This window comes from Pleurodeles waltl, chromosome 1_1 (genome assembly GCF_031143425.1).
Source record: "Pleurodeles waltl isolate 20211129_DDA chromosome 1_1, aPleWal1.hap1.20221129, whole genome shotgun sequence".
In the NCBI taxonomy this organism is placed as follows: domain Eukaryota; kingdom Metazoa; phylum Chordata; class Amphibia; order Caudata; family Salamandridae; genus Pleurodeles; species Pleurodeles waltl.
In genome coordinates, this window is record NC_090436.1 from 907,737,892 (window position 1) to 907,762,920 (window position 25,029).

The following is a 25,029-nucleotide window of genomic DNA, read 5'->3' on the forward strand; positions in this document are numbered from 1 at the left end:
AAGAAAAGTAACTTGACAGATTCGCCAACAAAACCAGCACTGTCTAAAATAAGTAATAAACAAAGTGTGGCTTTATCTCAAAGAGTTATGTACTCAAAAACTATACCACTCACTTGCCTGAAAAAGCTAGACTCACCAGCAGCTACTCTGCAAAGACACAGCAATCAACAATGATATCCCACTAAAAAGAAAATTAGACATAAGACAAAACAAATATTGTGCACAAATCGATGGACAATTTCACACACAATCCTGCACTTAGTACATCACTTACAAGATGTCATTCATGCATGGGAACAATACTCCTTTGGGGTAAATTGTTTTTTCTTACCTAAAACATGCAACTACGCAAACTGCAGGTCAACCACTGCCAAATCTTCAAGAGGTCACGGCAAAGGAAGCAAAAGCTTTGAACTAGAACAAAAAGGAGAAATATACTGTTATAATCACAAATGATGGGACCAAAAAAATAGACCGATCTGCCCCCAAGGGGGGCGTAAATGGTGTAAATAATATTGCCCCCCCCCCCATGGGGAACAACCCTTGCCCAAGGAGTTGTCCCCCCACACAAAACACACACACAGACACAGACACACACAAGATTCCTGGCGCTAAATGGTTTCTACCCCCCCTTGGGGGCAGATGGGCCTAAAAAAAAAAAATACAATAGACCAATCTGCCCCTGAGGGGGGCAGAACTGTCCAACAGTGCTGTGCCCCCTTTGGGGTCCACCCTTGTCCAAGGAGGGGCAGACCGGCCTAAAAATAATAAGCTAATCTGCCCCCTAGGAGGGCAAAAATGGCATAAATAATATTGCTCCCCCTTTGGGAGCGACCTCTGCCTAAAGGGCTGTTCCCCCCCCCCCCCCCACCCCCCCCCCAAAACACAAAACACACACACAAGATCCTTGGAGCTAAGGGGTTTCTGCCCCTCTTAGGAGCAGATGGGCCTAAAAAGAAAGTTGGCCAATCTGCGCCTGAGGGGGGCAGAACTGCCCAACCGTGCTGTGCCCCCTTTGGGGGTCGACCTAGGTCCAAAGGGGCCACCCCACCACACAAAAAAACAGAGCAAAAATCCCTGGCGTCACTGTGGCTTCTGTCCTCCTTAGGGGCAGATCAGCCTAAAAATTATAGGGGGCAGAAATGGCGCTAAATAAAATACCCCCATAAGGGGAGCGACCCTTGCTCAAGGGGCAGCTCCCCCCACATGTAATAGACACAAAAATAAAATCCCTGGTGTCTAATGGGCACTGCGATCAGTCAGATGGAATTCTGAAAGAGACATTGAGGGAAAGGAAAGGCCTTTCCTTTCCCCAGATGCCCCTTTCATAAACAATCCCCCCCGGCTGCAAGAGAGAATCAACTGTTTCTCTCTCGTTGCGTTGGAAGCAAATGGCTTCCTGTTCGGAGGCGGCCTCTGACGTCATTAGATGGGGAAGGGGAAGGTTGAAGCTGTGAGTGGGAGCCCAATGGGGGAACTCTAGCACTTCCCCCATGGGTCTAGTGCAGGATGTAACAGTTACATCCTCTGCACCCAAACGGTGCTGCCGAGGACTGGCACCGAAGGGGTTAAAGGCATTCCGATTTGTAATATTTCTTCTAGTTGTTATTTTGGTTCTATTTTTGTTTCTCCGCAATGGATGTCCCACAACAAGGCCACTCGACTTTCTCTGTCCTGAACACATGATATAGTACTTTGGAGGGTCTTTTTAACTGGAACTGAACAAGAACTGGTCTCTTTCCTTCTGGCCCGTGTGGTTACAGAGTGTACAGCCTGTGTTTCATTGTCTTTGGTGCTCTTTTGAGTGTGCACTAGACTTATGCCTTGCTGCGCAATTATTGCAGTCTAGGGGCATGAATCTGCTTGTGTCCTTTGCAGGAGCACCAACAGTGTTATCTTAAGTTGCTTCTTTTGCCAATATTGATGGATGCTCACGCTCCAGGGTTTCGGGCGTCGAGCTCCTCTTCTGAGGCTGCATTCCTGGGACCGATGCCTTCAGCTTCTACTGATTGGGCTGTTACTGACCATGTTCTCTCCTTAGAACCTGCTCTTCAGGACTCTCTGGATCTGTTGTCTGCAGATTGCTTCCTGGAACCTAATGACTCTCTGGACATGGTGAACAGTTCAGACTCTGATTAGCTCCTTGTTTCAAATTTGTTTTATTCATTTTTTAGTAGTTTCTGTGATTTTTTTTTTGATTTTTTTATTTTTTTTATTTGGCATCTTTATGGCTTTCAGCATCTGCTTATGTTTTAAAAGTTTCTCATTGTGTAATGTTAGGTTTTTAAAATAATTTTTCATTACTGTCTTTTTTAATGAGTAGTCTCCTTTCCAATCATGTTGTAGGGTCTACACAGTCTCCACTTTGGATTTCTTTTTTTGACTAGAAATCTTTTTCAAATAGTGATCTTTTACATATTTTCCTCTAACACAAGAATGTGGTACATATGTGTTTATTCTTGTAGGCATTATCGACCTGTAGCCTTCATATTTAGTTTCAGTGATGTACAGTCAGAATGTTCTATTTTCTGTGCTCTTTGGAGACCGCTCTTTTATTCTAGACAAACTTAAGAAGAAGTTCTGCATCTCTGTCACAGTGCGATAAGGACTGTTTTTTATAATATGAACAGCATCCATGTACACTTGGTGATAAGAGCACTCCATGCACTGGTTATCATGGAACCACTGCACACTGAGCCTGCGATGTAGCCATGCTGATTCCAACCTTCATCCTGCTAATATAATACCAAGGGATAGGGGTTAGAGCATCCCAATAGGTCTGGCAGAGGGTATTCCTGCTATGCTCTCTTTAGTGTAGGCATTGGTGACAGATAGGAGTAGAGTAACATTAGTTACAATTATTGTGGTTGAATTGTTTGTATTTTTCACCATTCTAATGATGCCTCATCTGCTTTATCATCACAGCTCATGTTTTGAAGATGCATTTTCTTATCTTTATTGTTTACACCTTGGGCATGCAAAAGTAACAAATGAAAGGGTTAGGTCTGTTTCCACAAATTCCTTGATAATTGAAGTGGTCATGTTCGAGGTTACCAATAATCTCTATTACCCTGGTCAGGGTAGGGGTTTAGATGTGGTACTGTGAGTTAGCCTAACAAAACAAAACAACATTTACTGATGATATTTGTAAACAAAGGGCCTAATCTAGATTTCGGTGGAGGGGTTACTCCGTCACAAGGATGGTGGATATCCCATCCTCTGAATCCTAAATCCCATAGGAAACAATGGGATTTAGGTTTCGGCGGATGGGAGATCTGTCACCGTTGTGATTGAGTAACCCGTCTGCTGAAATATATTAAGGCCATAAGTCTCTATTTTGTGAAGTTCTAGTTGACATAATACACAGTCCTACTAAACTGGTAGGAACCATATAATACTTGTTTTGCAAATTAAGTGAATTTCTAGCAAAGTGTATAATTACAAATAGCAGTACTCAAGAACATAAGTAAATATAATTTGCGTTTAAAGTTCCATATTGTTGCTGGGGTTTCAGGTGATTGGTGGGACCAGCAGATGCCTCATCATCTTTGAACTCTGATCGGGTATTGTAGGAAGTTGGCTCTGTATGCACTATTTCAAAGTAAGGAATAGTATGCACAGAGTCCAAGGGTTCCCCTTAGAGGTAAGATAGTGGCAAAAAGAGATAATACTAATGCTCTATTTTGTGGTAGTGTGGTCGAGCATTAGGCTTATCAAAGGAGTAGTGTTAAGCATTTGTTGTACACACACAGGCAATAAATGAGGAACACACACTCAGAGACAATTCCAGGCCAATAGTTTTTTGTATAGAAAAATATCTTTTCTTAGTTTATTTTAAGAACCACAGGTTCAAGATTTACATGTAATACTTCAAATGAAAGGTATTGCAGGTAGGTACTTTAGGAACTTTGAATTAGTAAAATAGCATATACAGTTTTCACATAAATCACATATAGCTATTTTAAAACTAGACAGTGCAATTTTCAACAGTTCCTGGGGGGAGTAAGAGTTTGTTAGTTTTTGCAAGTAAGTAAACCACCTACGGGGTTCAAGTTTGGGTCCAAGGTAGCCCACCGTTGGGGGTTCAGAGCAACCCCAAAGTTACCACACCAGCAGCTCAGGGCCGGTCAGGTGCAGAGGTCAAAGTGGTGCCCAAAACGCATAGGCTTCAATGGAGAAGGGGGTGCCCCGGTTCCAGTCTGCCAGCAGGTAAGTACCCGCCTCTTCGGAGGGCAGACCAGGGGGGGTTTTGTAGGGCACCGGAGGGGACACAAGTCCACACAGAAAGTACACCCTCAGCGGCGCGGGGGCGGCCGGGTGCAGTGTACAAACAAGCGTCGGGTTTTCAATAGGTTTCAATGGGAGACCAAGGGGTCTCTTCAGCGATGCAGGCAAGGGGGGGGCTCCTCGCGGTAGCCACCACCTGGGCAAGGGAGAGGGCCACCTGGGGGTCGCTCCTGCACTGGAGGTCGGATCCTTCAGACCCTGGGGGCTGCGGGTGCAGAGTCTTTACCAGGCGTCGGATCTTAGAAGCAGGCAGTCGCGGTCAGGGGGAGCCTCTGGATTCCCTCTGCAGGCGTCGCTGTGGGGACTCAGGAGGGGCAACTCTGGCTACTCACGGTCTCGCAGTCGCCGGGGAGTCCTCCCTGAAGTGTTTGTTCTCCACAAGTCGAGCCGGGGGCGTCGGGTGCAGAGTGCCAAGTCTCACGCTTTCGGTGGGAAATACGTGTTTTGTTTTAAAGTTGCTCCTTTGTTACAAAGTTGTAGTCTTGGGTGAACAGAGCCGCTGTCCTCAGAAGTTCTTGGTCCTTCTAGATGCAGGGCAGTCCTCTGAGGCTTCAGAGGTCGCTGGTCCCTGTGGAAAGCGTCGCTGGAGCAGTGTCTTTAGAAGTGGGGAGACAGGCCGGTAGAGCTGGGGCCAAAGCAGTTGGTGTCTCCGTCTTCTCTGCAGGGTTTTTCAGCTTAGCAGTCCTCTTCTTAGGTTGCAGTAATCTATCTTGCTGCGTTCTGGGAGCCCCTAAATACTGAATTTAGGGGTGTGTTTAGGTCTGGGAGGGCAGTAGCCAATGGCTACTGTCCTTGAGGGTGGCTACACCCTCTTTGTGCCTCCTCCCTGAGGGGAGGGGGGCACATCCCTAATCCTATTGGGGGAATCCTCCATCTGCAAGATGGAGGATTTCTAAAAGTCAGAGTCACCTCAGCTCAGGACACCTTAGGGGTTGTCCTGACTGGCCAGTGACTCCTCCTTCTTTTTCTCATTATCTCTCCTGGACTTGCCGCCAAAAGTGGGGGCTGTGTCCAGGGGGCGGGCATCTCCACTAGCTGGAGTGCCCTGGGCATTGTAACACGAAGCCTGAGCCTTTGAGGCTCACTGCTAGGTGTTACAGTTCCTGCAGGGGGGAGATGTTGAGCACCTCCACCCAGAGCAGGCTTTTGTTTCTGTCCTCAGAGAGCACAAAGGCTCTCACCACATGGGTCCAGAAACTCGTCTCTCAGCAGCAGGCTGGCACAGACCAGTCAGTCCTGCACTGAACAATTGGGTAAAATACAGGGGGTATCTCTAAGATGCCCTCTGTGTGCATTTTTTAATAAATCCAACACTGGCATCAGTGTGGGTTTATTATTCTGAGAAGTTTGATACTAAACTTCCCAGTATTCAGTGTAGCCATTATGGAACTGTGGAGTTCGTTTTTGACAGACTCCCAGGCCATATACTCTTATGGCTACCCTGCACTTACAATGTCTAAGGTTTTGCTTAGACACTGTTGGGGCATAGTGCTCGTGCACCTATGCCCTCACCTGTGGTATAGTGCACCCTGCCTTAGGGCTGTAAGGCCTGCTAGAGGGGTGACTTACCTATGCCACAGGCAGTGTGAGGTTGGCATGGCACCCTGAGGGGAGTGCCATGTCGACTTAGTCATTTTCTCCCCACCAGCACACACAAGCTGGCAAGCAGTGTGTCTGTGCTGAGTGAGGGGTCCCTAGGGTGGCATAAGACATGCTGCAGCCCTTAGAGACCTTCCCTGGCATCAGGGCCCTTGGTACCAGGGGTACCAGTTACAAGGGACTTACCTGGGTGCCATGGTTGTGCCAATTGTGGAGACAATGGTACATTTTAGGTGAAAAAAACACTGGTGCTGGGGCCTGGTTAGCAGGGTCCCAGCACACTTCTCAGTCAAGTCAGCATCAGTATCAGGCAAAAAGTGGGGGTAACTGCAACAGGGAGCCATTTCTTTACAGGTACCCACTGTGTGTCATAGGATTCCCAACCCCCAGGCTCCCTGTTCAGTGTCTCTACTTTCTTTCCTCCATGGACTATTCCTTGCATGCCACATCTGTCCTCCACCCAGTCCCATGAGGCTTCAGGGGTTTCAAAGAAAGGCCACTTTTTCCTCAAGGCTTCAATGGATAGAGCGCGCTTGTTGCCCTGAGTCTTTGCGTAACAGCTGTAGATGCTTTGTGCTGCTGCTGGACCAAGCTTGTGTAGTCTGGGAATATTCGCACTCGTAAAGCAGTTCCACTTGTCCACAAGCTACTCGCAGTGTGGCATGATGTTATAATTCTGGGAGGCGGTGGCTCCTCTGGAATGTTCACAATCTTTAGGTTATTGCGACATGCCCTTCCTTTTTAGCATCTTCTGCTCTGTGTTCTAGTTGGGTGACAGATCCCTGCAGCTAGGTCCTTTTGCTATGTAGGGTAGCCACTGTCTGCCTTTGCTTCAGTGGCTTTGTCTACTACATTACAGAGACCTTGGCAAAGCAGTTTTGTTTATGCCTACTTCTGTATTATTCCCCTCAAAGAAGGTGCGGGTTTCACAAATTGCTTGGACAAAAGTGTCAATATAGCACATTCTGTTGTCAAATCATTGTGGCAGGATGTTGAGTTTGTTAGGTGGCACAAAAGGATGATGGACGGAGTGCTGAACAATGCAAACACTCACCCCCAGTCACAGATCGGGGTTTAATCCATCGTTCTTTTGCTCACCATGCCATCCCAGTTTGAACCCAGCTACATGCAAATCAGTCTTGACCCTGTTCCTCATGGGAACAGTCCAGCCCGAACTGCCAAGCCAGGTCCTCACTGGACCGGAAACAAGCATCCTGGGACCGGTTTCAGGGTTTCACCCTTCATCAGCCAGGCTAGGTTGAATCCAGTGGACCTAGATAATTTTGGTGAATTTAGCCATCTTCAGCTGTTGTATATGCCCACCTTCTTTCTCTTTCCCCCATCATGTGGGTCTCTGAATAGGCAGCAGGCTCCTATGGCCTCTCTGAGGACAGCTTGGATGCACCTTTCTCATCCATGCCTAATCCAAGTAATAAGGGTCTTGAATTTCTTTGTAGTTTCATGCCTCACTTGCTACTCAAGCCAGCATCATCGGCACGTTCTGCCTCACTTGGGTGTGCTCATCTCGATGGCGGTAGGAAATGGAAGGAAGAAGAATGCATTGTGCTTAAGTACAAGACCCACAGGCCTGTGCATTAAATCGACTTTTTACTGATCCGTCACAGGTTTTCTGGGCAGGACTATCGATGCCCAGGAATCCCCCCGTCCCTTGTGCTCAGTTGACACCCACCACAAGATGTGCTCCAGTGTGTGCATGCGAGGAGACACTCTCCTTTTCTGATTTCTCTACCTCCTGTTCCTTGATCCTTCACAGGTGCCAGCCAAAATCACTAGTATGAAAGGGGGGCAGAAAAACAATCCTTACTCAACACTGTTTTGCTTCCCCAGGCGCCCACACTCCACTGTTGCAGACCGTGTGGTATCAGCAGCCTCTGTGCACAGGTGGTGAACAACTGTGGTTGGTCATGAGACTGCTGCGAGGCTCATCACCCGCATCCTCCGGTGCCACCATGCTTCTTCATAAGGCCCGAAGTTGGTTTGGGCATGGATAGCGTGCTTTGTGAAGGATGTTGCAGGATCTCTTTATGAGAAAGGTCTGCTTGACAGTGACTGCCATGTTTCGCATCTGACCACCTCCCCACACCCCACATGCTCCACATTTGAGGGTTTTGTAATTCTAATTATTCACTTTAAGATTCATTGCTCTGGGTCTGAATGAATTCATACAGGTGCTCCTTTCCTATGTTTTTTTCTGTTTTCAGAGCGGATTCATTGTTGCTTTCAAGGACTATCTATTGTGAGGTGGGTCTTAGTCATGGTTCCAAATTTCTCTGTGAATTCAATTGTGAATGTAGTGGATTGTTTATCATACATGTTTGGATGGGAACATATCCATCTGATCATTAAATATTGTTCGAATTCCTTGTTTTCTTAGTGATGTAGGGAGGTAACCATCAAAACGTAGACCTCCCAGCAAGGACATTCTTCTGACTGTTACTACTCCAGAATCTTCCTTAAGGGCATTTCTAAAGATAATATCTGTTTTGTTTTTTCTCCCACTTCTCTGGATAGATGGTGAACTGAAGGGAAGTGAGGCAATTTCCTTATTACATGTAACACCAGCCACCATAAAGACATATCATTTCTGTTGGAAAATGAATAAACTCAAATATCTCAGGATCAATATTAATGTTGGGCTAGAACGCATGGTCGAAGACAAAGTCCTTCCCTTGTTAGCACAGATGGCCAATGACTTTGAGGTGGTCACATTTCCAGCTATCTGTGTGGGACAGAATCCAAGCTATCAAAACGGCAGTGATGCCTTGTTTTAATTGTGTACTGTGCATGCTGCCAGTTATTAAGCATAGCAGAATCATACACTAAAACATTTACTCCTTTGCAGGAGGTAACACAAGACTAAAATCCCATAAGCTAATAACTAACACACAATCGAGAGGGTGGGGAGACCTTGGCCTTCCATGCATAGACTACTGTCATGTGGCAGCACAGCTCTCTCAAATGAAAAGTTTGTTACCTTCTACCCAGTATGTGCCAATGTGGATGACATTGAAATGACACCCCACAGGCAGTTTGAAGGGGTCAATCAGTGTTATACTTGTCAAAGAAATCCTGTACAATGACAATCAGTCCAATAATACAAACCTCTTAGAAAATATGGCTGTATGTCCATAAAACCTCAGAGGTGCACACAGAGCTCCACAAGCATGCACATATCTGGTGAAATGCTGTTGTATGTATAAGTAATCAAACTGTAAAATGGATGCTGTGGGAGTCAGCAGGAATAGATCGAAAAGATCATATTGTAGAAAACAATAGTCTAAAATCTTTTGAATCACAGTCGGTTGACTTTGGAATTCCATCATCTCAGAAATGGCAAGATCTGTGGCTTAACTGGTGCTTACACTGTTCATCATGTCCACCATTTTGGGACCTTCCAGACTTACCCATAGAACAATATTTTAAATATGGGGAACGTGTAAAGGAGTAACGTTAGTTTTTTTTAACTATACTAGTGTCCCAGCTCTGTTCCATACCTTCTCCTGAGCACTTTAGTACTAAATGGCAAATGTTCTAGGTCACGTATACATAGAAAAAGGCTGTGCCGAAGTCCTTGAATTACATGACATGGCCTTAGGGAGGCATGGTTAAAATTCAGACACTTGAAGGTCTTACAAGATTAGCTTTGGACAACACAGAAATTGAACAAGACAAATCTGACCAGAGATATAAAGTGTTAGCGGTATCGCCAGGCCAACTGCAACTTAACCCCTTCCCCGCCAGGGACGTAATGGTTACGTCCATGGCAGCGCCCGTGTGGCGCCATGGACGTAACCATTACGTCCTGAATGCTGCCCTCGGGAGAAGCGCTAGCGCTCCTCCCGAGGGCCGCCCCCCCACCCCCCTAGGTCAGGGCTGACAGGGGAATCCCTTCCCCTTCAACCCCCGACCCCCCACCCCCCGTGACGTCAGCGCGCGAGTGCGCGCTGACAATCACACAACAGCAGAGCTTCCAGCGCGATCGAAAGAGAAATGCTCAGCATTTCTCTTTCGATCACGTGGAGGAGGCCCGGAGGGGCTTCAAAGGGAAGGAAATGTATTTCCTTCCCTTTGAAGTCTCTCCGAGGGTTTCAAAAGCCGGATTGCTTGCAATCCGGCTTTTGAAACCCCACTAGACACCAGGGATTTTTTTATATGAAATTGACAGAAGGGAGCGACCCCTTGGGCAAGGGTCGCTCCCAGGGGGTCATTTTTTTTTAAGGCCGATCTGCCCCCAGTGGGGGCAGAAACCTCTAGACACCAGGGATACTTTTTATTTTTTATTTTTTTTATTTGTTTTCTTTTGTTTTTTAGGTGTGGGATGCGACCCCTTAGGCAAGGGTCGCTCCCATAGGGGGAAATTATATTTAGGCCATTTCTGCCCCCTTTGGGGGCAGATTGGCTTATTTTTATGAGGCCAATCTGCCCCCAAGGGGGGCAGAAACCACTAGACACCAGGGATTCTTTTTTGTTTGTTTGTTTTTCACGTAAGGGGAGCGACCCCTTAGGCAAGGGTCGTTCCCTTGGGGGGCAAATTTATTTTAGGCCATTTGGGGCAGATCAGCCTATTTTTATTAGGCCGATCTGCCCCCACGGGGGGCAGAAACCACTAGGCACCAGGGATTTTTGTTGTTTTACAGATGGGGAGCGTCCCCTTAGGCAAGGGTCGCTCCCCTGGGGGGCAAATTGTATTTAGGCCATTTCTGCCCGCTTTGGGGGCAGATCGGCCGATTGTAGGTCAATCTGCCCCCAAGGGGGGCAGAAACCACTAGGCACCAGGGATCTTTTTTTTGCGCCGTCACGCAAGGGGAGCGACCTTGCAGGCAAGGGTCGCTCCCCGGGGGGGTGGGGGGGCAAATTTATTTTAGGCCATTTCTGCCCCCCTGGGGGCAGATCGGCCTATTGGTATTAGGCCGATCTGCCCCCGGGGGGGGGCAGAAACCTTTAGGCGCCAGGGCAATTTTTTTTTTGTGTGGGTTTTTTTTTTGTTTGTTTGTTTTTTTAGAGATGGGGAGCGACGCATTAGGCAAGGGTCGCTCCCCTGGGGGGCAAATTGTATTTAGACCATTTCTGCCCCCCTTGGGGGCAGATTGGCCGATTGTAGGTCAATCTGCCCCCAAGGGGGGCAGAAACCACTAGGCACCAGGGATCTTTTTTTTGCGCAGTCACGCAAGGGGAGCGACCTTGCAGGCAAGGGTCGCTCCCCGGGGGGGGGGGTGGGGGGCAAATTTATTTTAGGCCATTTCTGCCCCCCTGGGGGCAGATCGGCCTATTGGTATTAGGCCGATCTGCCCCCGGGGGGGGCAGAAACCTTTAGGCGCCAGGGCAAATTTTTTTTTGTGTGTTTTTTTTTTTTGTTTGTTTGTTTTTTTAGAGATGGAGAGCGACGTATTAGGCAAGGGTCGCTCCCCTGGGGGGCAAATTGTATTTAGACCATTTCTGCCCCCCTTGGAGGCAGATTGGCCGATTGTAGGTCAATCTGCCCCCAAGGGGGGCAGAAACCACTAGGCACCAGGGATCTTTTTTTTGCGCCGTCACGAAAGGGGAGTGACCTTGCAGGCAAGGGTCGCTCCCCGGGGGGGTTGAGGGGGCAAATTTATTTTAGGCCATTTCTGCCCCCCCTGGGGGCAGATCGGCCTATTGGTATTAGGCCGATCTGCCCCCGGGGGGGGGCAGAAACCTCTAGGCGCCAGGGCAAATGGTTTTTTTGTGGGTTTTTTTTTGTTTGTTTGTTTTTGTAGAGATGGGGAGCGACCCATTAGGCAAGGGTCGCTCCCCTGGGGGGCAAATTGTATTTAGACCATTTCTGCCCCCCTTGGGGGCAGATTGGCCGATTGTAGGTCAATCTGCCCCCAAGGGGGGCAGAAACCACTAGGCACCGGGGATTTTCTTTTTGGCACCAATGTGGGTGGGTGGAACGCTGGGTGGAAGGAAATTTGTGGCTCCTCTCAGATTCCAGAACTTTCTGTCACCGAAATGTGAGGAACATGTGTTATTTTAGCCAAATTTTGAGGTTTGCAAAGGATTCTGAGTAACAGAACCTGGTCCGATCCCCACAAGTCACCCCTCCTTGGATTCCCCTAGGTCTCTAGTTTTCAAAAATGCACAGGTTTGGTAGGTTTCCCTAGGTGCCGGCTGAGGTAGAGGCCAAAATCTACAAGTAGGCACTTTGCAAAAAACAGCTCTGTTTTCTGTGATGTGTCCACGTTGTGTTTTGGGGCATATCCTGTCGCGGGCGCTGGGCCTAACCACACAAGTGAGGTACCATTTTTATCGGGAGACTTGGGGGAACGCTGGGTGGAAGGAAATTTGTGGCTCCTCTTAGATTCCAGAACTTTCTGTCACCGAAATGTGAGGAAAATATGTTTTTTAGCCAAATTTTGAGGTTTGCAAAGGATTCTGGGTAACAGAACCTGGTCAGAGCCCCACAAGTCACCCCATCGTGGATTCCCCTAGGTCTCTAGTTTTCAAAAATGCACAGGTTTGGTAGGTTTCCCTAGGTACCGGCTGAGCTAGAGGCCAAAATCTACAAGTAGGCACTTTGCAAAAAACAGCTCTGTTTTCTGTGATGTGTCCACGTTGTGTTTTGGGGCATATCCTGTCGCGGGTGCTGGGCCTAACCACACAAGTGAGGTACCATTTTTATCGGGAGACTTGGGGGAACGCTGGGTGGAAGGAAATTTGTGGCTCCTCTTAGATTCCAGAACTTTCTGTCACCGAAATGTGAGGAACATGTGTTTTTTTTAGCCAAATTTTGAGGTTTGCAAAGGATTCTGGGTAACAGAACCTGGTCTGAGCCCCGCAAGTCACCCCTCCTTGGATTCCCCTAGGTCTCTAGTTTTCAGAAATGCACAGGTTTGGTAGGTTTCCCAAGGTGCCGGCTGAGCTAGAGGCCAAAATCTACAGGTAGGCACTTCGCAAAAATCACCTCTGTTGTCTTCCAAAAATTTGGATGTGTCCACGTTGCGCTTTGGGGCGTTTCCTGTTGCGGGCGCTAGGCCTACCCACACAAGTGAGGTATCATTTTTATCGGGAGACTTCGGGGAACGCTGGGTGAAAGGAAATTTTTGGCTCCTCTCAGATTCCAGATCTTTCTGCCACAGAAATGTGAGGAACATGTGTTTTTTTAGCCAAATTTTGAGGTTTGCAAAGGATTCTGGGTAACAGAACCTGGTCCGAGCCCCGCAAGTCACCCCTCCTTGGATTCCCCTAGGTCTCTAGTTTTCAGAAATGCACAGGTTTGGTAGGTTTCCCTAGGTGCCGGCTGAGCTAGAGGGCAAAATCTACAGGTAGGCACTTCGCAAAAATCACCTCTGTTGTCTTCCAAAAATTTGGATGTGTCCACGTTGCGCTTTGGGGCGTTTCCTGTCGCGGGCGCTAGGCCTACCCACACAAGTGAGGTATCATTTTTATCGGGAGACTTGGGGGAACGCTGGGTGAAAGGAACTTTTTGGCTCCTCTCAGATTCCAGATCTTTCTGCCACAGAAATGTGAGGAACATGTGTTTTTTTTAGCCAAATTTTGAGGTTTGCAAAGGATTCTGGGTAACAGAACCTGGTCCGAGCCCCGCAAGTTACCCCTCCTTGGATTCCCCTAGGTGTCTAGTTTTCAGAAATGCACAAGTTTGGTAGGTTTCCCTAGGTGCCGGCTGAGCTAGAGGCCAAAATCTACAGGTAGGCACTTCGCAAAAAACACCTCTGTTTTCTTCCAAAAATTTGGATGTGTCCACGTTGCGCTTTGGGGCGTTTCCTGTCGCGGGCGCTAGGCCTACCCACACAAGTGAGGTATCATTTTTATCGGGAGACTTGGGGGAACATACAGGGAGTGCAGAATTATTAGGCAAATGAGTATTTTGACCACATCATCCTCTTTATGCATGTTGTCTTACTCCAAGCTGTATAGGCTCGAAAGCCTACTACCAATTAAGCATATTAGGTGATGTGCATCTCTGTAATGAGAAGGGGTGTGGTCTAATGACATCAACACCCTATATCAGGTGTGCATAATTATTAGGCAACTTCCTTTCCTTTGGCAAAATGGGTCAAAAGAAGGACTTGACAGGCTCCGAAAAGTCAAAAATAGTGAGATATCTTGCAGAGGGATGCAGCACTCTTAAAATTGCAAAGCTTCTGAAGCGTGATCATCGAACAATCAAGCGTTTCATTCAAAATAGTCAACAGGGTCGCAAGAAGCGTGTGGAAAAACCAAGGCGCAAAATAACTGCCCATGAACTGAGAAAAGTCAAGCGTGCAGCTGCCACAATGCCACTTGCCACCAGTTTGGCCATATTTCAGAGCTGCAACATCACTGGAGTGCCCAAAAGCATAAGGTGTGCAATACTCAGAGACATGGCCAAGGTAAGAAAGGCTGAAAGACGACCACCACTGAACAAGACACACAAGCTGAAACGTCAAGACTGGGCCAATAAATATCTCATGACTGATTTTTCTAAGGTTTTATGGACTGATGAAATGAGAGTGAGTCTTGATGGGCCAGATGGATGGGCCCGTGGCTGGATTGGTAAAGGGCAGAGAGCTCCAGTCCGACTCAGACGCCAGCAAGGTGGAGGTGGAGTACTGGTTTGGGCTGGTATCATCAAAGATGAGCTTGTGGGGCCTTTTCGGGTTGAGGATGGAGTCAAGCTCAACTCCCAGTCCTACTGCCAGTTCCTGGAAGACACCTTCTTCAAGCAGTGGTACAGGAAGAAGTCTGCATCCTTCAAGAAAAACATGATTTTCATGCAGGACAATGCTCCATCACACGTGTCCAAGTACTCCACGGCGTGGCTGGCAAGAAAGGGTATAAAAGAAGGAAATCTAATGACATGGCCTCCTTGTTCACCTGATCTGAACCCCATTGAGAACCTGTGGTCCATCATCAAATGTGAGATTTACAAGGAGGGAAAACAGTACACTTCTCTGAACAGTGTCTGGGAGGCTGTGGTTGCTGCTGCACGCAATGTTGATGGTGAACAGATCAAAACACTGACAGAATCCATGGATGGCAGGCTTTTGAGTGTCCTTGCAAAGAAAGGTGGCTATATTGGTCACTGATTTGTTTTTGTTTTTGAATGTTAGAAATGTATATTTGTGAATGTTGAGATGTTATATTGGTTTCACTGGTAATAATAAATAATTGAAATGGGTATATATTTTTTTTTTGTTAAGTTGCCTAATAATTATGCACAGTAATAGTCACCTGCACACACAGATATCCCCCTAACATAGCTAAAACTAAAAACAAACTAAAAACTACTTCCAAAAATATTCAGCTTTGATATTAATGAGTTTTTTGTGTTCATTGAGAACATGGTTGTTGTTCAATAATAAAATTAATCCTCAAAAATACAACTTGCCTAATAATTCTGCACTCCCTGTAGATTAGCAAAACAAGTGTTATTGCCCCTTGTCTTTCTCTACATTTTTTCCTTCCAAATATAGGAGAGTGTGTAAAAAAGACATCTATTTGAGAAAAGCCCTGTAATTCACATGCTAGTATGGTCACCCCGGAATTCAGAGATGTGCAAATAACCACTGCTCCTCAACACCTTATCTTGTGCCCTTTTTGGAAATACAAAGGTTTTCTTGATAGCAATTTTTTACTCTTTATATTTCAGCAAATGAATTGCTGTATACCCGGTATAGAATGAAAACGCACGTCAGGGTGCAGCTCATTTATTGGCTCTGGGTTCCTCGGGTTCTTGATGAACCTACAAGCCATATATATCCCCGCAACCAGAGGAGTCCAGCAGACGTAACGGTATATTGCTTTCGATAATCTGACATTGCAGGGAAAAGTTACAGAGTAAAACGTAGAGAAACATTTATGTTTTTTTCACCTAAATTTCAATATTTTTCTTTTTCAGTTGTTATTTTCTGTAGGAAACCCTTGTAGGATCTACACAAATGACCCCTTGCTGAATTCAGAATTTTGTCTACGTTTCAGAAATGTTTAGGTTTCTGGGATCCAGCATTGGTTTCATGCCCATTTCTGTCACTGACTGGAAGGAGGCTGAAAGCACAAAAAATTGCAAAAATGGGGTATGTCCCAGAAAAATGCCAAAATTGTGTTGAAAAATTGGGTTTTCTGATTCAAGTCTGCCTGTTCCTGAAAGCTGGGAAGCTGCTGAGTTTAGCACCGCAAACCCTTTGTTGATGCCATTTTCAGGGGAAAAACCACAAGCCGCCTTCTGCAGCCACTTTTTCCATTTTTTTTTTAAAAAAACGAAATTTTCCCTGTATTTTGGCCAATTTCTTGGCCTCTTTCAGGGGAACCCACAAAGTTTGGGTACCTCCAGAATCCCTAGGATGTTGGAAAAAAAGGACGCAAATTTGGCTTGGTTAGCTTATGTAGACAAAAAGTTATGCGGGCCTAAGCGCGAACTGCCCCAAATAGGCAAAAAAAGGCCTGGCACAGGAGGGGGAAAAGGCCTGGCAGCGAAGGGGTTAATTCACTTATTCAATTGTCCCATCATACACACCCCTTGGTGGTCCATTTGGACCACTGTAAAAACAAATAATAATAATCTATAACATCTGCTTGTGCAATCTGGCAGACTTGCTTTGATGCAAAAAAGAAAAAATGAGTCATAGCGAGTATTTCTTCACATGGCAGGTGATGGTTACCAAAAAAATTACCAGTCACAAAAATATTTATTTTGTAAAAAATGGCACTGCCCCACCTTATCAATCCTGGAAGATTGGATGAACGAAATCTATAAAACAGCCTCTTTTAAACATATTATAATTCCACTTTTCCATGACATGTGCTCGCTCTACTTACGATCAGAGGAGGCATCAGACACTAATAATGTGGATCGCCCCTAGTCCACCACTGGTGGGATGTTAGAAGATGCATCTTGCAACATAAAATCATACATAAGTGTCCTTTAACTATACACACTGTCAGGGGTGAGTAGGGGAGATAAGACCAACCTTTTGTTGTTTAATTTCATAGACAAATGTATATCTGTGTAGCCAAAGGTTCTATGATGTTTAGTGATTGGGACCTTCATTATTGCCAGGTATCACTTGCTTCATCTCTGTGTACGACTCACAATTATTAAATAACAGCAACAAAAAACAATACATGTAGCATCCACATTGTAAGATTTATTTGCACTCTGTCATACCACCTTTATGCATAATTTAAAATGCAAGTAAGCTAGTCTTTGCTTACATACACCTTTGAGAATAAGCAAATGGGTGTGTATTGCCATGAAGGCAAGTGAAAGCCTGGGTTGAAGAATATACGGGTGAGAGATGGATAAGCGTCAACCAAACCACCCCAACCCAACACACACACATCCCCACATCCCCACATCCCACACTCCCACCTGCCCCCGCACCACCACACTTCTCCACTCCACCTCTCTTCTCCCCTCTCTCCATCTCCCCTCTCCCCACCTCTTTTCCCCTCTCTCCACCTCTCATCTCCCCTCTCTCCTCTTATCTCCACCTCTGGTCTCCCCTCTCTCCTCTTCTCTCCACCTCTCTTCTCCCCTCTCGCCTCTTTACTCCACCTCTCTTCTCTCTTCCCCTCTCTCATCCTCTCTTCTTCCCTCTCCTTTGCTCTCCACCTCTCCTCTCTCCACCTCTCTCCTCTTTCCTCTCTCCTCCTCTCCACTCTCTCCTTCACTCTTCTCTCCTCCTCTCTTCTTTTCTCCTCTCTCTCTCCTCCTCTCTCTCTCCTCCTCTCTTCTTTTCTCCTCTCTTCTCTCCCGTCTCCTTCTCTATTCTCCCCTCTCTCCTCTCTCTCATCTTTCCTCCTCCTTCTCCCCTCCCTCCGGCTTGTAACCTATTGGATTCAATTGTGACGTAGGTCAAGTGGCCACAGACATTGATTCTCTCCTATAGGGATACAAAACCCCTTTTAAAATGAAGCCCTATGTTCTTAGGCCATTAAAAGCAATTTTGATGAGCTGTTGCAAATATCCTTCCTCTCTAAGTTATCCAACTTGACTTGGGGCAATCATTGATTTAAGCTGTGAAATGGATCTTCTTTCTTAAAATTCTCCATTTCTGTCAGTGATTGGACCTGCTAGGAAGCTCATTGCTGCCTAAAACCTATTGACTTTTACTGCTGCCTTGTTTATCATGCAGATAAATTTAGTATTCTACCAAATTCATCACTTAGTCAGATGACTTCTGCTTTGTGAGATCTTGCAGCCTTTGTTAGACAGAATTTAAAATTCTGAACGAATGGTACCATGGGCAATGTAGATTTCTCTGTATTCCTGCATTGTGGTAATACAAGGAGTCAAGCACCTAAGGTCATCTCTAACCAGTTGGATATTATCTTGAATAACGCTCTCTCTCTCTCTTATTAAATAATGAATGTCATAAAGCATTATTCGAAGAGCGGAGCATCAGTGGCTTTCCATTGCAGGCTTGATTAGAGGAAGTGATGCAGTGACGTAGACAGTTCTCTACAACTTTTGTAAGCACCTCTACCTGGGTGTTTTTTTTTTTTTAGACGTGTTTTACGTTTGGTCATGCTGTTATTTGTATTTAGTTTGTTTGAAGCCTATGTTTGCTATTATCACATTCATGGTGGATCCACCAGGGTTATGGTCGATTCACAAGGGACATGCGGGAGGGAGCAAGGCCGGGAGTTTGAATTGCTGCACATCCTCTATAACCTCTTTCGACTTTCATCAGGTGCCTACACCTGACAGAGCATTGAGTGTCTCATTGTGTATCTTTCATTAAACTATTTATGTATTTATCTTTTGTAGGGAAAGAAATTGCAGCTAGAATGGGTGACTCGGACTCCGACAGCCCTCCAAATGCAAGCTGCAAGATAATGACCTTCAGGCCTACGATGGAAGAATTCGAAGATTTTAACAAATATTTGGTATACATGGAATCACAAGGTGCCCATCGAGCAGGACTTGCAAAGGTAAATGTTTTTGACTGTTGCAGGATTTTTTAATTTAAAAAGCTTGGGTATTGCCTTCTGACAGTTGCCAGTAGATAGTCATAGTTAGGACCTGATTTCTAATGAAAAAACGTTTTTTGTCTTGCCTGTATCTTTGGCATTGTTTAAAGAATCTTCACACATTTTTCCAAAAAAAAAGTGTGCCTGGGAATCTTGTTGTGCATGGGAAGTATTAATACTCCTATTTTATGTAACCCAATGGTACTTATCACTTGACAAGGCGGATACTATCCCACGCTTAATGATGACCCTCCTAGATACAGGCACATGAATCGCATGGATGCTACTACCCCCAGCGCCAAATTTGTGTGTCTTCAAGGAGTAGCAGTCTCTCTGACATACCTGTCATCAAAGCGTCTGGAGTATTAGTACCTTCTTAGTGAGGACTAGGAACTTGAAGTCCTGATGAATATCCCCTGGATCCGTAGGGACAGTTAGGGCAAGAAACATGTTGACCATGATAGCTGCAGTATAGATAAGTAGTCACACCCGACATTAATATTTTCCTCAATCTGTGTGTGGGCAGTACCTTTGCACCTGTGGTGAATTAGGTCATTATACCTGATAATTCCCTTTTTTTGGTTTTAATTTTGACATAGGTGCCTACCTATACTGTGAATAAAGACTTGTTTTTGGCACCTATAGTCATTTTTACTCTCACACCATCCAGTCCCCTGTTTTCTTATCCTTTCTGGCAACAACGATCAAAAGATCTCCGATAAAGATCCCCCTTGCGGGCCTCTCAGACATTGCAGTGCCGGCCTGATAAGGAGCAATGTTCGATGATGAAGCATGGCACCCGTGGGTGAGTGAGGGCAATTGTTCTATTTCCTAACTATAACCTCCCTGTAACCTTTGGTTCTTTCAGTGAATCTTTATTAATGTGGTTCTATAGGCATACCAAAATTGATGAAAATTAAAGTTCTTATTTAAATTCATATTACCTTGTTGTGCAGAGCAGTGGTGTAACAATAGCCCCGCAGAGTGGGGAGAAGAGGTACCTCCCGAGTTCCAGGGCCCCCTCCTCCCACACTATGTGTGGGAAGCCAGCCCCTGGCCTCAGAGCTCCAGGCTGAGTCTGGAACATGGGGGGGGGGGTCCCCCTTCATGTATTTTGCGGGGGGCGCCCTCAAGTTTGGTTATGCCACTGGTGCAGAGTTGATGTCTGTCTTTATAGACATTTCTCTTGTGTTCTGAATGTATTTATGGGATGACTACTGGTGCGGTTTTGTTTCACATGAGATGCAGACTTTTGATGAACTCCTATTTGTTCTAAAGCAAAAGTTCCTCAAAGTTCCCATCCTTTTCCTGTTTTAGAAACAGTTCTTTTTATCGATCAATAACACATAGCAATACCCAATTCAATAAAGAAAAAACATAAAACAGTATAATGTCCTAGGGCAAATATATCTCCAGAAAGCCTCAACCCAAATATGGCAGAATTGCACATGATAATCAAGCTTAATGTAAAGTAAAGAAACCTAGATATAAAAACGAAAATTAAGGGCCACAGACATTCTTTAAGTGCCTAGCAGTAAAAGACAGTTTTCTTAAAGTTGACTAGTGTAGTGAATCATATGTTTGCCTGAAAAATAGGGTAGTACTTAAGTTTATAGGCATGGACATTAAACAGAACAAAACCATAAAAACAGGGATCGATATCAGTGGCCTTCAAACGTTTTAATGCAGCGCCCTCCCAGTGGGAAAAAAAATCATCAAGGCCCCCTCCAAATTTGTAACAATTATTCTATTAAATCGGCAGTGTTTTATGTGTTGTGATTTATTTAAACATTGCTGTTAAGTTCTGCCCCTGTTTTAAAAATGCAATCAAGTACATGATGCCAAGCATACTATTCTTGTCAGACTGAAGTGTAAAAGTATCAACTGTGTGATTATTAGAAGTGGGGGTGGGGAGTGAGGGTTTGGAAGAACTTTTGGAGTCCCTTTTCTTTCGACACATACTTCCAGCTTGGATATAAATGACAGAAGATGTTAGTGGTGGCCCATTACAGAGCGGTTTAATGCTGCTTAATTTTTCCTCCTTAAAACAAATCCCTGTTTGTATAATGCTTCTTTTGGTCAGAGCCTGACCCGCCCCCTGGGATCACTTGAGGCCCCCCAGTTCGAACACCCCTGGTCTAAATGTAGGTTGCGAATTGTAGAGTAACCGATTACAGAAAAGTGGGAAAGGCAGTATTAAAAGGAAAAAGAAGCGGTGGTGGTTGTTGCATAGTTAGCTATGAGAATTAATTTAGGGTTCATGGATTGTCTCATTGCAGTGCCTTTTATTGAAACTGTATTTAAGATGTGCTTATCTGAGACCCTCATCGTGAAGCATTAATAGTTAAAATCATTTCTCATCCATAAATTGCCTAGGTGGGCTTTTTTTGACAGTTTTCCCTGATCAAGGTTACTGTGTCAGTTGAGAAAAGTGTAACAGTTCTTGCGCCATACAGTCGTGAGATCACCTCTCAGAAGTAGTCCCACTTTGCACAGGTTGGCGAGGATAGGTAAAATGGCTGGTTCAGATGATTTCATGCATTATGACAGTTGATAGTGCTGTCTCTCCAAAGAGTGGGGATAATGGAATTCCAAAGGTAAGTTTGCAGAGATTTCAGATGACTGTTGTAATTATGTCTCAGGCGGTTTTAAATGCTCAACATTGACTACTTTTTATTTTTGTAAAATGTTTTTCCATCAGTAAGCAATTTCAAATATTGTCACATTGGAGCGTGTGTGTAAAGTCAGCTACGTATTTTCAGTTGCATATCAACAAATGATGTGGTTGTTCTTTGAGTGTATGCCTGCTCTAGCAATAGAGCATGTTTACGTTGTCAGAAGGGGGCAAGATGCACTCTTGAGCCTTACCCTTACCCAGGAGGAATTGTCCTCACAATTAAGGAATAAACATGGCACGTACACCAATTGGTGTGTTGTGTAAGTAGGCGGCTACAAGCGCAGGCATACACCACCAGATTTTGTGCCATGTATTTATTAAACTATAAGGTGTGGCCTGGACTTCTTCCTTATGAACTTCATGAGATTATCTTCCATTTGCGACAGGAGTGAGCATAGAACTCATTTCAAACATATTGTTATATCTTGGAATAATTTACCCCCTGGGTGCTCCCACACAATAACAATTGGAGCTTTGACCAACTAAGAAAATCTGTGAAGTGTTATCAGTCAAGGGTAGTAAGCAGCTGTCTACTATGCTTATCAGTCCTTGGTTCACCAATATGCCCAGCATATTAAATTCTTTGAAACCCATGATAACACGGTCTCCTTGGGAGACCCTCATGGTAAAATTGGTCATGGTCAGCACTTCACTTTTTGACCAGTTCATTTGGAACACAAAATTGCAAAGAACACTGAAATCAGACATACCATATTGGGGTTTGTGGTAAGAGTGTGAAAGGGTACATTGTCTGCATAAAGCATGAGTTTCTGTGGCCAGCTTGCCTGCTAAATCCTTGCATGGCATTGGATTTCACTGTTGCTTTTTGTAGGTTTTTATGCTAGCAAAGAGTTCCTATATAAAGCTGCCGCAGTTCAACTGTGCAATGGTGTCCTTTCAGATAAAGACCCAGTTTGGTTCAGATTTAAGACATATTCCCAGTCCACACAACTAAGCTTTTCCACTGCCAGAGAAATTGCCTTTTTGTTATTTCGGTTGCTTCTAACCAACCAGAGCATATGTAGAAGTGTTTTCATGTGGTCACCCGTAGGACATCATGGGTAAAAGTCAACCTGTGTTGAGTCGATGTGGATTCAAATAGTGTTATTCTGTTAGCCAAGATCTTGGCAAGGATCTTAATAGGTCTGGTGAGGAACACAGTTGGCCTGTTTGTGGAGCATATTAGATGGCTGCTCTCTGGATTGGGTCTAAGAGATATATCTGCTTTATTAAAGTCTGAGCACAGTACACCTGTAGAGGGCATGGCCACGGGCATCAAGATGGCAGTCACACTCCTTAAGAGTGCTCCGGACCCCTCCGTCATCTGCCCTGCTAGGCCCGGCCGTCCCGGTGCACATCTGGTCCTAGCCATCCCCCTGCCTGCAAGTGAGTCGGCTGAGGTGGTGGGGGGGGGGGGGAGCGCTCCCTCAGCAGAGGCACAGCGGCCTCCCGGGGCGGAGAGAAGTCTTTCAGGTGGCGCCTCTTAGAGGAGGGGTGCCACAGGCCTAGATTGCGCTTTTCTTGGCCGCATCGAACGGGCACACTCCATGTAGAACGACTGAGTCTGTACCCATGCCAGAGCAAGCCAAACGGGTCCTCTCCTGGAATGTAAAAGGGCTCCTGGACAAAATTAAGCGGTCTGCGGTCTTCTCCACCATCTGTCGATTTGCCTTGTCCGTGTTTTTTTTCCAGGAGACCCACTTGCTGGGTACTAGGTGCCCCATGCTCATGAGTGGGGCTACAACAGGGTTTACCACGCTGGATTCTCTAGGGGTTCGAGAGGTGTGGCATTGTTGTTGCATCATTCCTTACCTCTGGCGGTCGCAGTCTCCCGGTTGGATCCGCAGGGACGATGCGTGGCGGTGTCCGGCCTACTTTGGGGGCATCCGTTCAATATCCTTAGTGTTGTTGCATCATTCCTTACCTCTGGTGGTCGCTTTCTCCCAGTTGGTTCCGCATGGACGATGCGTGGCGGTGTCCGGCCTACTTGGGGGGCATCCAGTCAATATCCTTAGTGTCTATGCTCCACCGGGGTGTGGTGGCGGGACTTCCCCCGGGGATGACCATAGTGGGAGGAGACTTCAACTCTGTCATGGACCCTGAGGTTGATATCGCCTGGCCCCTGTCCTCGAGCCGAGTGGTTGGGGCGACCGGACTGCGTAGATGGATGGAGGGTCTGGGTCTTTGTGATGTGTGGCAAGTTTGGCACCCGCATTTGTGACAATACACTCACACATCTGCAGCTCACCCTACCCACGCAAGAATTGATCTTTTTTTCGTGCTAGCTCTTGATATGTCCGAGTCTCGGGAGTAGAGGTTCTCCCCCATGGGATCTAAGATCACGCACCGCTCCTTCTTCGACTGGATGGGGTTGACACTGCCCGGCGCCCGATGTGGCAGCTTAATGCCTGATACTTGCAGGACAGTGAATATGTTCTGCTCTCGGAGATCGGCTTTCTGACTTTATCACTTTTAATCTGGGGTCCGTGATGTCTCCGGGTACGGTTAGGGTGGCACGCCAAGCAGCTCCTCCGGGCGCGGGAGCGCACGCGTAAACAAAAGGTATCAGCGCTTGAGGAGAGGGCGGTGCGCCTGGAGGGCCAACTTGCCGGGTCTGCAGTTGTAACGGTTACGCGGCAGTAGTCTTCGTCCGAGAGGAGATTAAACACATAACACTTGAGACGGCGAAGCATATGTGGCGAGCCTCCACAGCCCAGGTATACGGGTGGGGGGACAAAAATGGAAAGCTCCTGCACTGGCTTGCTACTAGACCGATGGCAGACAGAGTGGTCCCATAGGTCGTTGACGACTTGGGTATTATTTCTTGGACACCGCATGAAATAGCACAGAGTTTCGCCGCACACTATCAAAAACTCTATGAGGAGCGGGCCAGGCTCCCAGTCGATAGTGAGGCCCCTTTGTTGGAAGAGGTGACCCTTCCCAGAATTTCCACGGTGGAAAGACATGACCTTGACGAGCCCATAAGCCTCGAAGAGGTTTCAGCGGCAATATCGGAGTTGGCTACGGGCAAGACACCCAGCCCAGACAGTTTCCCAGCAGAATTCTAGATGAAGTTTGGGAACACCTTGGCCCCCCCCACCTCCTAGCCATGTACGAGGAGGTTGAAAAGACAGGGGGTTTCCCCCCAGTTTAGATCAAGCCACCATAGTGGTGATTCCCAGGACTAGCCCCCCCTTGCGGGAATACTCGGTGTACCGCCCCATATCACTTCTCAATGCTGAACTTAAGATTTTTTCAACGGTGTTGGCCTCCAGGTTGAAGTGGTGTTGTCCTCGCTGATCCACCTGGACCAATGCAGCTTTATGCCTACTACCCGGCACTGCATTAGGCGGTTGCACGTGGCTGTAGCCAACTGAGCCCTCCTTACCTCTCCTCTGGCGCTTCTGTTCTTAAACTTTGAAAAGGCATTCAATACGGTAGATTGGTCCTACCATCGGCGAGTACTTGTGAAGGCGGGGTTCGGGCCGCGATTCCGTGCATTGGTGGGA

At 46.2% G+C, this 25,029-nt stretch overlaps 1 protein-coding gene across 2 annotated transcripts in view; it reads left to right on the plus strand.

The window, feature by feature from the left end:
• The window catches only part of KDM4C (lysine demethylase 4C), a 1,395,856-nt gene that overhangs the window by 56,642 nt on the left and 1,314,185 nt on the right, over positions 1–25,029 (plus strand). For both annotated transcript variants that reach the window (XM_069230128.1, XM_069230129.1), the window contains exon 2: positions 18,641–18,804. In XM_069230128.1, the coding sequence (XP_069086229.1) occupies positions 18,661–18,804 (144 nt within the window). In that variant the 5' untranslated portion in view covers positions 18,641–18,660. The remainder of the gene's footprint in view (positions 1–18,640; positions 18,805–25,029) is intronic.